The 14,695-nt window shown below is 52.3% G+C and overlaps 1 protein-coding gene across 2 annotated transcripts in view; it reads right to left on the bottom strand.

Moving 5' to 3' along the window:
* BOC (BOC cell adhesion associated, oncogene regulated) overlaps positions 1–14,695 on the bottom strand; it is a 55,545-nt gene that overhangs the window by 11,040 nt on the left and 29,810 nt on the right. For both annotated transcript variants that reach the window (XM_017834016.1, XM_017834015.1), the window contains exons 2-8: positions 12,761–12,928; positions 12,112–12,390; positions 4,256–4,402; positions 3,507–3,650; positions 2,801–3,094; positions 1,706–1,978; positions 763–1,061 (exon numbers count right to left, since the gene is read on the bottom strand). In XM_017834016.1, the coding sequence (XP_017689505.1) occupies positions 763–1,061; positions 1,706–1,978; positions 2,801–3,094; positions 3,507–3,650; positions 4,256–4,402; positions 12,112–12,390; positions 12,761–12,845 (1,521 nt within the window). In that variant the 5' untranslated portion in view covers positions 12,846–12,928. The remainder of the gene's footprint in view (positions 1–762; positions 1,062–1,705; positions 1,979–2,800; positions 3,095–3,506; positions 3,651–4,255; positions 4,403–12,111; positions 12,391–12,760; positions 12,929–14,695) is intronic.

Here is a 14,695-nt window from a genome sequence, read left to right on the forward strand (position 1 = left end):
TACTTTACATCTCAAAAGCAGAATATTTCCCTCAACAATACTTCGCTATTTAAAGAAACTGCTGGGGTACAGCTCTGCCTGCAGTGTGCCTGTGGTGCTGAGAAGCACCACAGAGGGAAGGAGCCCTTGGACTCAAGCAGGACTCGGCACCGCACCACGTGCCACTGGCAAGAGACATACTCAACAGTGCCCTGCCTTTCACAGAATAAAACTGGTGGTTAAGGACCTTCCCAGAGGATTTACAATGGCTATGAGGGCTCTCTGCTGGCTTGTCACACTCGGTGAGCATGGACACTTTGGTGCTGCTGAGCATGGCAGGCACATGCAGCTGCTGATCTGTGTCCTGCAGTCCAAGCTTTTCAAGGCAGAGGTGTCCCTGTGGCTTGTGCCAAGACAAAAGCATTCCAGAGCAAGTAATGCACAATGTGCCCTCAGGAATTCCTACTTGTGCAAACACACAACTGGGAATTTTAAGTGGAAGCTACTGGAAACACATGTATGTGCACATGCCTTCTGCATACTGATGCAGATGGGCACTGCTATGGGCTCTTCAGCTCAGCAATCCTCCTCTCACAGCCTGTACTCGTCATACCTCAGCTGAGACTGCAGCCCAGGAGGTCCCACCAACCAGTGCCACCAGTGAGCAGTGGGTGCCCCTGCCCCAACACACCTGCTCACAAGGTGTGAAAACGTGTGGTGAGGCACCAGCCCACCCGTGGAACGGCACAGAGGAGAGATGGGAGCAGGGCAAAACAGCGATACCTTGCGATGCTTCACCACGTAATAGAGGATGGGGGCTCTGCTGTCAGGACGGGGTCTCCACACCAGGTCGTAGCTGTCCGTCTTGGATGTCCGGGGGGAACTGAGGATGATGGGGGCTTCAGCTGGAGCCACCAGCTCCCTGTTGGCTGCACACTGTGCAGACACTGCCAGCGGAGTTGTCTCAAGCTTTGGCAGTCCAGTTTTATCCAGAGGCAGCTTTAAGGCACTTTCCCTGGAAGGTGGTGTTGGAAGCTGAGCTGAACCCAGCTGGGCATCTCGCCCAGGGTTGAGTGAAGCTCCTGAAAGACAAGGTGTCAAGGCAGGGTAAATGTCCATCCCAGTCTGTGGTGATGGCAGAGCTATGAGACCCTTGTGTGGTGCTGCCTGCAGTGCCACTGATAAAGGTGTTGGCAACAATCTCTACTTCCCCTGCTCTAAACCTAGCACATCTCACTGGGGCCTCTCTTAGAACAGGCCTTGGCCACATGAGGCTTCCTCCCTCTTAGAAGCCCCTCTTACCCTGGATAAGTTCAACATGGTCCAAGGAATCAGGTGGTCTCTCTCTTACCCCAGGTGAATCCACTCACATCAGTATTTATGCTCGTGCTCAAGCTCAGAGGCAGAGCTAAGCCAAGGGGCAAGGCACTACACCCAGAATGTTTTGTCTCTCTCATGTAGAGATAGCTCAAATATGCACACATGGTCCTCCTGCCCTTAGAAGCAAAACTGCTTTGCTGTCATCTGTTCCCACAGGGAGATATGGAGATCCCAGTAATAGTCAAAGCGTAGGTTAGAAAGGAGGGGAGAGCAAAGCAGATCAAACACAAGTGGGAGGGTTACGCACCAACATCCTTCTCCTGCTCCCCGCCCTGCTCTCCCTGCTCTTTCCCCGTGCGTTAGTCTCTGTGACTGGATGGTCACAAGCTCAGAGAGAGGGACTTACCTGGCCGGGCTGTCCTCAGCTGCACCATGGCTTGTGCGCTGCCAACCTCATTCTCCGCCATGCACTGGTATATCCCATCATCCTCGGGCCCCACGCTGACCAGGCGCAGTGCCCGGTGGGACAGCCGGAGGCGGTGGCTGGCGGACAGGGGGACAGCATTGCGCAGCCACATGACGGAGGGCTGGGGGTTCCCTCGCACCTCACAGGTGAACTTGGCACTCTGGCCCCACGGAATGATCTGCTGGGACAGCTCCATGGTGACCTCCGGGGGCTCTGCGTGGGGAAAAACCACAGCTGCTGAGTGCCACTTGTCTGGGAGCATGGCACAGTCATGGCTTTGCACTTTCTTCTCTGGCAGGGATGGGAGAAGATTGATGGATCCTTTCCTGCCCTCAAGTCCCACTCCCTTTGTGGGGGACCACACTGGTCTGCTTCAATGCACCTCCCCTTCTGCATCCACATAAACCACAAAGAGAGGTGGCCCAAAGCCATCTGCCCCTCTCAGATGACAGCAGCCTCCTACAAGTCCCATTTTGCTGAGCTGAAATGCTACTCTGCAAAGACTGAGCTTGTGCCACAACAATACATCGGCACCTGGATGAAATGCAATCCATAAAAGAGGCTTAGGCTCCCTAGTCATTGTGAGAAGGGCAAGGATGCATGGTAGAAATATATAAAGTATAGGTAGTATCTCTCACATTTCCCACCCCATAGAGAGCTTCCCTACAGAACAGAAGAAAAAGCAAGACACTCTGATGCCTTCCTATGCCAATGTCAAATATGTCTAAAGAGCAGCCAGTCCTCCACTAGAAAGTGTTAGAACAAAAACAGTGCCACAAATGACAAGAGAAGAGCTTCTGCAGAGGAAGGGAGGATCCCCCATCTCCAGCCCATGGTGGAATCCATGAAGGAGGAACTACCATCCTCAAGGAAGAGTTTGTCTGGTCTCCTAGAAACTGGAACCACAAGCAAGGGTTTGCATTACATTGTGGTTTGTTCAGGGAGAGGAAAAGTACATCAGTGCTAGTATTTTCCCCTAAAAGCAGTGGAGAAAGTCCAAGCCCTTCCTGAAACAATGGCTACAGCAGCACTCACCAAACACCTGCACGTTGTAGAAGATGAATGCAGCTCCGGCCTCCCCAACCCCATTGTCAGCCATGCAGCTGTAGGTGCCTGAGTCCTCCTCACTCGTGGGGTCGATCAGGAGGTTGCTGAGCAGGAAGCGTGTCTTGTTGTACGCGGAGACACTGGAACCATCTTTGGCCCAGGTGACCCGTGGTGGGGGGATCCCGCTGGCCACGCACTCCAGGATGAGGCTTTGGCCCTTGGTGACAATGATGGTCTGAGCTTCAGGAGGGTAGATTATCCGGGCTGCCTCTGCTGTAGAGCCTGGGGCGGAGAGAGTGGGGAAGGAAGTGGGTGGGAAGGAAAGTGGCGGGTGGGAAAGCACCCTGTGCAGTGGGTAGGTAGGATTAATGGCAGGGCTAGTACACTGTTTCCCTGTGCTGGGGCAGATAAATGGCAACACAGGCCAAGTGGGACGTTCCTTAAGGGAATGCACACAGCTAGCAGCCTGGCTAAAGGGCTAAGGGCCTTTGCTTGCCCATGGCCAAGAACAAATCCTAAGGAAGTACGGCAATCTCAGGGCTCATACTCCAGGAGCAGACCGTGGGGCCTTCTGCTGCCAAAAGGAGTTTTCCCAGGAACTGGTAACGTTAGCTCAAACAGAAAAACAGCTGTGTTAGCATTGGTATGTGCTGCCAGAGCTGGAAGTGCTATGGAAATGTGCAGTGAGGCTTACGTCTCACACGGAGCCTCTCGCTGGAGACCGAAGTTTTCACCTCCTGTGTCACAGGGTTGTAGGCAGCACATTTATAAGTCCCCTCATCCTCTTGGCTGGCATTGACGATCTGAAGGTTCCCAGATGGCATAATAAGGTAATTGTCTGTAGAGACAGAAGAGAAGGTGGCAGGTGGTCACAAGATATGCTCCTGTCCAGCCTCCTGGAAGACACGCAGTGTCCTGAAGGACACGTGGATAAGTGGGAAAGGAAAAAATACCATGGCAACACCGATGGCAGTAAAATGACCCCTTCTGGTTCAAATATCACAGGGAGCAATCATGCAGTGATGGAAGGAACAGAGCCTCAAGTGAAGCTAGCTTGTCACAGGTACATGCAGCAAATGGAATGAAGCTACTAAATTGAGACCTAAATCTTAAAAGTTTCAATAAATTCAAAGTCACCTTTTGTCCAAGCTGGGCTGAAAGAATTCTTAATGGGCACAAAGAGACACCCAATAAAGAGTGATATGCCTCACCTAATTCTGCTTCCTTTTGCCTTTTTGCAAGCCAGTGTTAGATGTAGCTTCCCAATCCCAAGCAGCAGGGACATCAGGGAGACCTGCCAGGGGCCCTAAACTAACTTGTGCTCAGATAGGTGGCAAAGGGACAAGGAGGAGGCAGCAAGCAGAGAAAGCTACTGCTGGCAAGGAAGGGTAAAACTGAGGGTCCTGGGAGGGGACCCAGGAGGAGAGACCCCTGTACACTCACCTCGGGAGGCCTCCAGCCACTCCTGCTTCACACTGTAGCGGACCTGAGCCTTGGGGTGACTTTCGGGCAGGTCACAGGCGATCACAGCCGTGTTCCCTTCATCCACCTCGATCACATGCTGGCCGTCAAACTTGAAATCTTTGAGATCTGCAAACAAAGCAAAAGACAGGGCACCTCAGTGGCAGGCTAAGCATCTCAGTGTCAGCTCATCCTCTCCCTGTGGACTCAGGACTGTTTCACTGCAGTGCTGGCAGAGGACCGCTCTGACACCAGCAGCTAGGGAAACAGGTGTGGTCTCACAGCTTTATTTTTTTTCTCCTCCCCCTTCCTACAAAATGAATAACTTAAAACACAGCTTCTGCAGAAACCGCCTGCTCCAGGGCTGGGAAACTGGGTGAGAAAAATCCTGGTCTGAGAGTAAAAAATGAGCCAACTTATTGCAGCACTGAAGGGCGGCCAAAAAAGGTCCTTCTGCCACCTGCTATTTCAAACACAACTGCTGTCCTGCTACTGAAAAGCTAACTTTGTAGTCACAACTCAGGTGCCCAGCCTGCTTTGAGGGTGTAAGATGACAGGTGGGGGAAAGTGTGTGAGTGCTGGATGCTCCCAGAGCTTCCCTGAGGTCCTCCAATGCCTGAGCAATCGATGTCTCTGCTCCAGGCACTCACTCCCATCAAATATCTCCCAGCCGAAGGCTGGTCAACCACGACACTTCACATGTGCCCAAGCAGTGCCCACGCTCCAGTTTAAAGAACATGGACTTGCAAGGAAAATCAGTTCCTCCTCTACACAGCACAGCTGCTTCCCCTGCTAAAGCAGCCGTGAAAACCCCATCCCACCATGTGTCTCCCTACCAGGCTGTGATGGGGGTTCCCACTCTGGCCAGGTTGATGAGGGCAGCAGGATTGGAAGCACAGGGGTGAGGAGGCAGGGGTGCCAACTTTTTGTTTTCTTTTCCCTGTTTTTCAAAGCAGGAGCAGAAGACTGCAGCAAAACCTCACAGATCTGGCAGGACAGGTAGCATGCCAGCCTGGCCCCACCAAGCTTTCCAGGGAGAAAACTGGTTTCCACTCTCCCTGAGCATGATGGCAAATCTTGCAGGGCACTGCAAGCTCAAAGTTTGTCTCAGACAGCCTGTAGTGGGAAGGAGAAGGTTTTGTGCCAGGAAGAACATCCCTCACTTGCATTTTTACAATGCCACGCACCAGCCCAGGCGACCACTAGTGACAACTGCACATCCCACAGTTGGTCACAGGTCATGTTGTCACATCAAGGCCCAGGTCGGTGCTTCTTCCCGGGACCCAGCACGAACACACGCCCAAGTGGCACTGCTGCTAAATCTGGATGAGACTGCACTTCCCTTTCAAAACCCCATGCTAAGGCAGCACGTTGCATCTGTCGTCATGACACAGCCACGTGCTGCCGACAGCTCTCTCGCCCCTAGAAACCCATCCCAGGATGTGGCACCCGCGACCTCGGGCAGTTTGGAGAGCCCGAGGGGAAGCAGGAGGGCTGGCGGCGGGCGGACAGCAGGCAGCCTCCCCTGGCAGCCCCAGCCAGCAGAAAAATGTGCTTTTGTTCTCTGGGAAATGCAGCAAAAGACAACTGTGGCTCCAAGCTTCTCCCACCCACAGTCATGGAAAAGTGACATGAAATTTCTCAAGCAGACTTTCTGATTAAAGCAAGATCCTTTATGGAGTTTAAATAAAAACCAGCTCTCTTGGCAAGGCGTCGAGAAAGCCTCCCTGAGCGCGGCGCGGAGGGGCTGCTGGGTGGCTGCTGGGGGAGCCAGCGTTCCCGGGCCCAGATCTGAGGGAAGGGGAGGAGGTTGAAAAGAAAAGGGGAGGTTTTGCAATGTCATAAAAATGATTTGCAGTGAACATGCTTCATACTTCTGGAATTTCTTGGCATTGTTCAATTTAAAAAAAAATAATAAAAAGAAGGAATACGGGTGAACTTCAGAAATGTGATTAATCCTTTAAGACAAGCTGAGGAGGGGAGCCATGTTTCCACTGGATATTAAAGCCAGATGAAAGTTAACTCTTAACTTGTGAAAAGCTGGCAGTGCCTCATGCTCCTCCTCCAACAAAAGTTACTGCTGGGGAAAGGAAGGATGCTGGATATTTTCTCCTCTTTGCTTTTTATATTTGATCAAGGAATAAAATAGTAAGAGCCACAGAAATGGAAAGAGGTGGAGAAGTGGCAAAAGCCCAGTGTCTGCTTGCCCACATCATGCATATTTCTCCGATCAACAAAATATAAACGAGCATCAGGAAAATTAATGTGCGCCTTGGTGGTCTGGATTCATCACAGCCAAATTAAGATTTTGGAGCCAAGGCAGAGGCTCCAGCACTGCTGGCAGGGATCTGCACACACACACATATGCACGTGTACATGCACACATAGACCCCAAAGAGAAGAAGGGGCCCAGGAGCCCAGAGAAAGAGCAGACCCGTGGTCCTGCCAGGCAGAGCCATTTTGGAGATGGAAAATGATGACCCTGTGCCAGGGGACCTCTGGAATGACTCTGGGCTGGGCAGACATGGGGACCCCTCACGTGCAGCCCCCCCAGATGGCAGCTCAGCCCACCTCTCTCACAGCTGGGAATGCTGCAGCCCCACAGCAGGGAGCAGGGCCTCCAGCTCTTCCTGGCTTTCCCTCAGCCCAGCCCTGGGGGACGAGGGGTGAAACTGGGGACAAAGGGGGAAAGAACAGAGGAAACGGATTCTGGGGTGGCTGCAGAAGCAAGAACCAGGTGCCTCTGGAGAAGTAGAGCAAAACTGGCAGGGGAGAGGGGGAAAAACATCAGGTGGGCACCAGGACAATCTGCTTTCCAATACGCAAGTGTAGGAGCTTCCTGCCAAACTACTCTCCTAAATTCCTGCTCCCCCACAGAGAACAAAACTGGTTTGTTTGCCAGCGGATTTTGGCCATGGGCGGCCTCAACTACCCTTGCTCCCTGCTGGTATGGGCACATACAGCCATCTATTAATGCCAGTGGGTCAGCCACGGCTGTGAGGGGTGGTCAGGGGCACCTCTGTCCCCTTCTGTGCCTGTGATGAGCTCCCCCTCACCCGTCCTGTTGCATCTGGCACAGCAAAACAGAGGGTGCCATGCCAGGCTGGGACAGCCAGCTTTGCTCTGGGGGCTTCAAACAAGCTGCTCCTGATTTGCTCTCCCCAGCAGGCAGTGCAGGGCAGGGGGGGTAGAGGAGAGGGTGAGCACTAGGGGGAAGCAGCGCTCGTCCCTTTGGCTGCCCAGCCGGCAGCAGCCATGCCCCACGTCTAACATGCAATTTGCACCCCCAGCCCAACATCCACTGCAGCTGGGAGAAACCACATCCCCTCTCACTGGTTGGGTTTTGCTTCTCAAATGGCAGCACCCAGCATGCCAGCCCATGTCCTTGTCCTTAAAAGACATGCCTGACCACAGTGAAGCAGCAAGTCCTCATCCATCAGCCACCATCCGGGAGGTGCTGCGGACAGACAGAGCACTACTAATCCCAGCCGTGCTGGGATAACAGGGCTTATTTTTTTTATTTTTTCCTCTTTTTCTGTTTAGGAGGGCGTGCAACCAAAGGCCACTGCTTGTGCTCATCTGCACCCGGCTCCAAGGTGCGATGGGGTGAGACGGGGCACAGGGAGGGTCAGCCCTGCAGCTGGCTGTGCCGCTGTCATCAGGGAGGGAAACCAGCTGAATCCCAGGGCTGGGGGCCAAGCAACGAGGCAGGCGAGACAGACCAGATTAAATGAATGGGAGATCATAAATAACTTCAGAGAAGAAGCAGTAGTAAATAAAATGACGGCCCTCAAGGTAAAAGTCCTCCCTGCTGTAGGGAAGGGAGAAAGAGGGAAGGGAGGGACCCCAAAAAGGGGAATGGACAGGGATGGGGTCCCCCAGAATGGGGGCAGGCACCTTCCATTAATCCCCTTGCCTGTCAGAGAAGCCTGGCTCTCGCTCTCACCCAGCCAGCACCACAGGAGCCTGGGCACTGGTGCTGTCACCACCAGATTCCTCCCACCCTGCTGGGACAGACACAGCCCCCCAGGCTCCTGCCTACTCACAGCCTCCCAGGCACATCCCCCCCACTGCCTCAGCCCCACTACCCCACCCTGGGCCCACCTCACAGTCCTCATGTCACAGTTCTGCTGGCTCATGAAACACCACCTGTGTTTTCCTTCTCTCCCCTCCTCACACCACCTCTGCCCCCGGGGCCAGAGCCCCCGTGCCTGCTCAGCAAATGCCTTTCCAACAAGCAGCCATCCCCTTCCCTCCCTCCCTCTTGCTATCGCCTCTGGGGAGTATCAGAGGAGAGGCCCAAGCAGAGGAAAATGAATGGGGCTGTCTTCAGAAAGCAGCTGCAAATTCCTGGGGGATGCCCAACCCGACCTGGTGCAGGGTCACTGCCCATGAGCTCCATGCACTGAGGCCCAGCTTCCCGCATGTGCTGCCAAAAAGCTGAGGACTGACCTTGCCAGTGGCAGTGATGGAGGGCCACAGGGCAACGAACCTCCCTTGTCCCACAGCATCCCTGGGATACAGGTGCCCTGCACTCCCATGTCCCCGGCCACAGGAGATACATCAGAGCGGGTGGAATTTCTTTGCTGCACCCTTCATCTATTTTCTTGTTTTGTTTTTAAATGTCACATCTATCCAGGTCAGGCTTGCTGTTGTGTTTGCTGCACTGATTTTCCATGTGTGCAGCTGAATGCTGGGAGTTACACAGCTCTCGCCACCTCTGCTCACTAGCTTTGCTCCAGCCCTGCACTTCATTTGCTCCGTGAGCTCCACCGAGAGCTCTTGATGCCGTCCAAGCCTTTTGCTCTTGCAGAACCAGCCCCACAGCAGCATGTTTGTGTCCCTGGTGGATTTATCTGGCCCCACCAGAGCCCACTGGAGCCATACCTTTTACATACAGCACCTCTACCCAGGAGAGGTGCTGGGGCAGGGCTTCTTTGCTACCTAGAATCAGACACAGAAAGTATCTTTCTCTTCCTTGCAGCTGTCAGCCATACAAAGGCTTAAGGCCTGGCTTGGAAAACCAAGAATATCCCTGTCTCATCTATTCAAGCAGCCCCAGACTGCAGCCCACCACAGTTAGGCCAGCAGTGATCAGCAGGTGTGTATCTGCACCAATATGCCACAGGCTGCCAAGTTTGAGTGTGGAGCACCAGGTCAGCTTTAACCGGACCCAAAAGCATTCAAGTAATGCCCGAAGTGCTTGTCTTTTTGTTACTTTATGAAATCTTGCCCTTTCTGCAAATCTCTCCTCCCTCTGCCCCTCAGCTATACAATAGCTATTTTATCTCTGCTGGAGGAATTAAATGTTAGTTTCAACCAGCTCTCTGAGCCAGGGAGAACAGAGATGGATGTGGCCTCACTGTGCCACAGACGGGAGAAGGAGGTATCAGCCCCGAGGCTAGGCTGTGGCTGCCAGCACTGCAGCGATGGTTATCTGCTTGCTGACTGTAAGCAAAGCACAGGGAGACCCCAAGGGACTGGGCACACACAGCCTGGGGCACTTGAGAGTGCTTCCTCCAAAGGAGGTGAAGAGAAAGGAGTGGAAACAGCCTAGAAGTTGGCCAGATGAAGTTGTCTACACCCCTTCAAACCTAGCAAGTCACTTTTTCCAACGACTCTAGGTCGTCTTCCAAAATAAACCTAAACCTTGAAAATATTTCCATTCTCACCCTCCCACGCCCAACGCCAAAGCTTTCATTCACATTCCACTTTCGCTCTCCCCCTGCCACCCCAAAATAATTTTTGGATGGAGCTAAGACTTTCAGAGGGTTTTCTTGCAGTCCAGAAGGTGATCTAGAAGAGAAGTATCAACTGCAATGTTGACCTGCCAGGGCCTTCCCTCTCACTCCCAGGACCATGGTCGGCACTGAATCAGCTCCAGACAAGGTCCTGTAGAGGAGGTCTGGAGCAGGAGTGAGAGCCTGTGACACATCTGCTACCGTAGCTTTCCAACTCAGTCCCACCACCAATCCATGCTCCCTGTTATTTCAGACTACTGCAAAGCCACTGTTGCAAGCAACCTCCAGCTCATGAATATGAAACTGGTTACTTGAATCCCTCCAGAAGGTTTCCCTCCTACACCTTCAGTCCCACGGCTTTCCTGGGATGCCCACTCTCTCTCTTCACTCTTTGACTGCCAAGTCTACCCACGTGGGGGCTCTCTATTGCCCAAGGCTGTTTGGGTGCATGGGATATGGCCTCTGCCATGCCCAGCTCTCTTTGAGGAAAAGGGACCAATGTAGCACAGCACAGGGGTGCTCTACCACGGATTAGTTGCACGATCATCCAACCTCTGGCTCCAGTTTTGTGAGCTTCACTGAATGGTGCTCCTGACCTCCCCTCAGCAGTAGCACCTTTGCCATGGTAGGGACCAAAGCAATGGCCAAGTCCTCCTCTTTTGTACCCACATCCCCAGTTGCAATCCAGTAGCTAAAGGTGATTTGGCTCCTGAAGAGTGATGATGGACTACTCAGTTGTGGCTTTGATTTGTTCCTGAAGGACAAGGTGGGACCTTCTGGTGCTCTAGGACCTGTCTCCTATCCACCACTGATGCTAGACCAAAGCAGACAGATCAGACATACTTTGTCTCATGAGACAGAGCTAGTGGTGGTGGGTTGGGGTGAGGGTAAAAAAAGAAAAGGGGATCAGCCTAAGAAGGAACTGATCAGGTTGAGGAGCTGTGCACACCCTGCTCTCCTAAATGCAAACCATGCCCTTGGTAATCCCATCCACCTCTCCCCTCCTCTCCTTCCCTCTATCAGGCCACCAGCACACACAGCCCCCTTTCTGCTCTGGAATGTGTTCTACGAAACTTAATCTCAGCATGGGGCTCAGGCCAAATCCCCTGACAGATTCGGCCCTGTGACAACTCCCTCCCACCCCGCCTCCGAGTTCAGCAACTCCCTCCTCGCTTTCCCTGGCCTCCTCCTCCCACCCAGCCTGGCCTAAACATTTCACTCCTGATTAATGTACCAGTGACAAGCCAATAGCTCTTGGCTTTAAAGCAAAGCCAGCTCCCACTTTGCACAAACATCTTCACTTCTTCATTTTCTTAAGACAGCCCCAAACTCCCCCTTGTCCAGAAGATGAAGCCCTTTCTACACTCAGGGGCTGTCACTGCCAGGGGATAGCAGTCTCCTCTGCACATACCAAAAACTGTGTGGGTTTCTGAGAAGGTCGGGCTCTCCAATGCTCTTTCTCAGATGCCTCCAAATATAGCACTTTCTCACATTTGAGCATAACATCTGGCCAAAACCAGGTGCTTGTAAGAAAAGTCGCCCACTCTAAGACAACCCCTCCCACGCACAGGTCTTGGTCTGTCACCAGTGACAGAGGGCAGCAGTGAGGAGTATGTAAGCTCAGGGATAGAAGCAGAGTCCCTCACTCAGAGCTGTGTCTCAGGAAGGCAGTAAAACTTAGCACATGCTCTCCCTGTGCTGGCAGCAGTCCCACAGCAGCCCAGGCAGCAGTTTGGCCATCAGCACCAGCAGGTACCATTTGTAAACTCAACCAAGAAGTCAGCAACCAGAGGAGGCAGCATGACACTCGGGAAACCAAGCACACACACAAACACTATAACCCAGGTATTTCCTGCTCTTGTAAAAACTTGTCACTGCAGGACAGGTCTGCAGCCTACTCCGCAGGAGAACTTCTTGGGTCAAGGCTGGGTCACAACATGACAGCCAGCCCATGATCAAAAATGCTACAAAATAGCCTAAGCCAAAGGAGCCCTCTCTTGATGCCAGCATGAACAGGTGAGTATGGATGAGCCTCCCAAGAGGCATGAGGGATGGCCCAAGCAAAGCAGGAGATGGCAGAGGACTAAAGCTACTCACTGGCTAATGTGACCACTGCAGGGACACTGGCAATGACTCCCTCGGGCACACGAGCAATGCACTGGTACCGCCCCACAGTGTGGTTGTTGAGAGCTGTGATGACGAGTTTCCCTCGCTCCACATGGATACCCAGCACCTCGTCTGATCCAGCCAGCTCCTTCCCATTCAGTCTCCATGTGAGGTTCACTCTGGGGGGGTCCACCACACACCCCAGGCTGACTGGGCCCCCAAGTTTTTGGACAATGGAAGCAGGCTGCACTGTGACTTGCAGAGATTCACCTGCACAGAGGGAAAAAATGGGAATAAGAAAGCTCTGTGAGACTCAGCAAAAGAAAGGACAGAGGAAATAGCTGCAGCACTGTACATTTTGCATTCCCCATCACTTCTGCTTGTGCTGCACCTTCCCCTTAGCTCCCCACACCCCTACTCTTAGTGCCTGAAGATGCAGCCCCATTTCTTCTTGGCACTGCCAGATAGAAATGTCCCACTCCAAATGTATCTCCTTCTCCTCTATAGGAGTGTTTGATCTTTGGCCAAGGCTACTGAGGAAGTCGTGGAGAGAGGAAACCACTTTCTGCTTGAGGCATGGCTACACTAAACAGCAACAAGGCAAAATGAAAGGAACAAATGGGTGAGAACAGGAACTCACTCAGTCTGGCAAAACAGGTAGCAGCAGCAAGCATAAGGCAAGAGATGGGGGACATGGGCCTCTTCTTTCCACGTGTCATTGCCATCCCATGCAGTGCGACCTGGGGTGCCCAGGGAAGGGTCCCATAAGCTGCCTCAAGGGGTGCAGTGGACGTGTGGCAGCAGATTCCTGTGGACGAAAAGAGATATCATGGATGAGATCCTCAGAATTCCCTCTGCTTTCCAGCCCTGCCTGGCTTCTCTACCAACATCTCTAAGCTGCCACAGATTCACTGAGCCAGTGACCTGAGGAGGCTACAGACATTAATGCAAGCACTTCTCTTCTCCAGTCTCTCCCCCAGGCATGGTTGTGAGTCTCCCAAGAGATCCCACCGTCAGCCCTTGGTACATGTGTGTACACAGACACACTCTCCTTCCCCATTTCAGACTTGGCCCAGTCAATAAGAGAAATGCACACCAGGCAATTTTCAGGGGCAAAACACAATCTAACAAAGTGTCACTGAAGATATTCACTGAGTGTCGCTGCCACTTCTTGGCTGTGTCTGGAATATATTCTATCTTGAACACAAAAGCAAATGAGTAGCACAAGTCACAAGCCACATGAAAACAGAGGTAATCCTGCAGTTCTACATTCTCTTCCCAAGGCACTGGCCATGTAGCTACCGGGCGTACCTATGTTTCAATCCAGGAGATGTTAGGAGATACAAAAGTGTTTCATGGGATCTTTCAAAGGGATTATTCTGAACTGAAGAGGACACCTTTTTTTCAGGATAAAGAAATGACCAGTTCTAAATTTGTTTAAACTCAATGCAGTAAGCTGGGGGCAGATCACACTCATTTGGCAAAATACATCTTTATTCTAAACAAAGAGACTCAATCTATGAAAAGATTTCAGATTAACTGTTCTGCCTGAAATACACTGCCTATTTTGAGTAGAACTACCCTGTCTGGAAAAACCATCAGCTTCATATCTGAGAGCATCAACTATCTCCAAAAAGCTAGAAGTGCAAGGCCACTTGTCACAACCCAGGTTGCTGTGAAGAGCTGCACACTGCAGCAGCTGCTTTGGGCAGACTCATAAACTGACGCTTTGGGCAGATGAGCCAGGTCAGGGGGATTAAAGACCTCAGCGGCTGCCCCAAGAGACACCTCAGATGTCAGACTGAATTCAACTTTAACCAAAGGCAATGGACTGAAGTCAAAAGGAGACTTCCCTCTACGGACATAGTAACGCAGCTACAGGATTTTGAGCTCCCTCCAGTTGCAGCACTAAGGTGACCTGCAAGTCTCAAAGGCATTGCAGAATTGCCCCTATGGCATATCTACAGAAGAGAAGCCCAAGGCCAAAGCATCCATGGCAGCCAGCCCAAGCAGCAGTTATATTGCCTGCTCCCCTTGCAGATACACAACGAGCTCATTAGCTGTAATCACCATCCTCAAGAACACTTGGACTCTGAAGAACAGCATTTCCTACTTTTACCGCTGCTTGAGCCATCAACTGTTTGCATGCGCCCTTTCCACAACCATCTCATTAAAAGGAGAGGACAAGTCCCTTCCAGCATAACCTCCCAAATTAAACCTCCTAGCTCCTGAAGTAAGGACTGACCCAGACTCCTCCCAAGATGCTTGGCGAGTTGTTCAAGGCCAGGCTGATTACTCCTAGCAAGGAACTACAGCATTTGGGGAAAGGTGAGCTACTCTCAAATGACTTTGCTTGGCCTCTGGTGACAGCAAAGGTGCAAGAGTGCAGTATGGGGCAATGTCCATAGCCAGCCATGCTGAGGTCCATGTTGTGATAGCAAAAATCCAGCTAGCTGGCTTGCAGGCATAGGAATCCCTGCAAACTGGGCTGTCCCTCTGGCAGCCTCAGAAGCTGTCCCCTTTCTCCCCACCATGCCCCAGAGCACTGCTTGGGGGAGAAATCATGGAGGACACA

Source organism: Lepidothrix coronata, unplaced genomic scaffold, assembly GCF_001604755.1.
Source record: "Lepidothrix coronata isolate B3197 unplaced genomic scaffold, Lepidothrix_coronata-1.0 Scaffold226, whole genome shotgun sequence".
Lineage (NCBI taxonomy): Eukaryota > Metazoa > Chordata > Aves > Passeriformes > Pipridae > Lepidothrix > Lepidothrix coronata.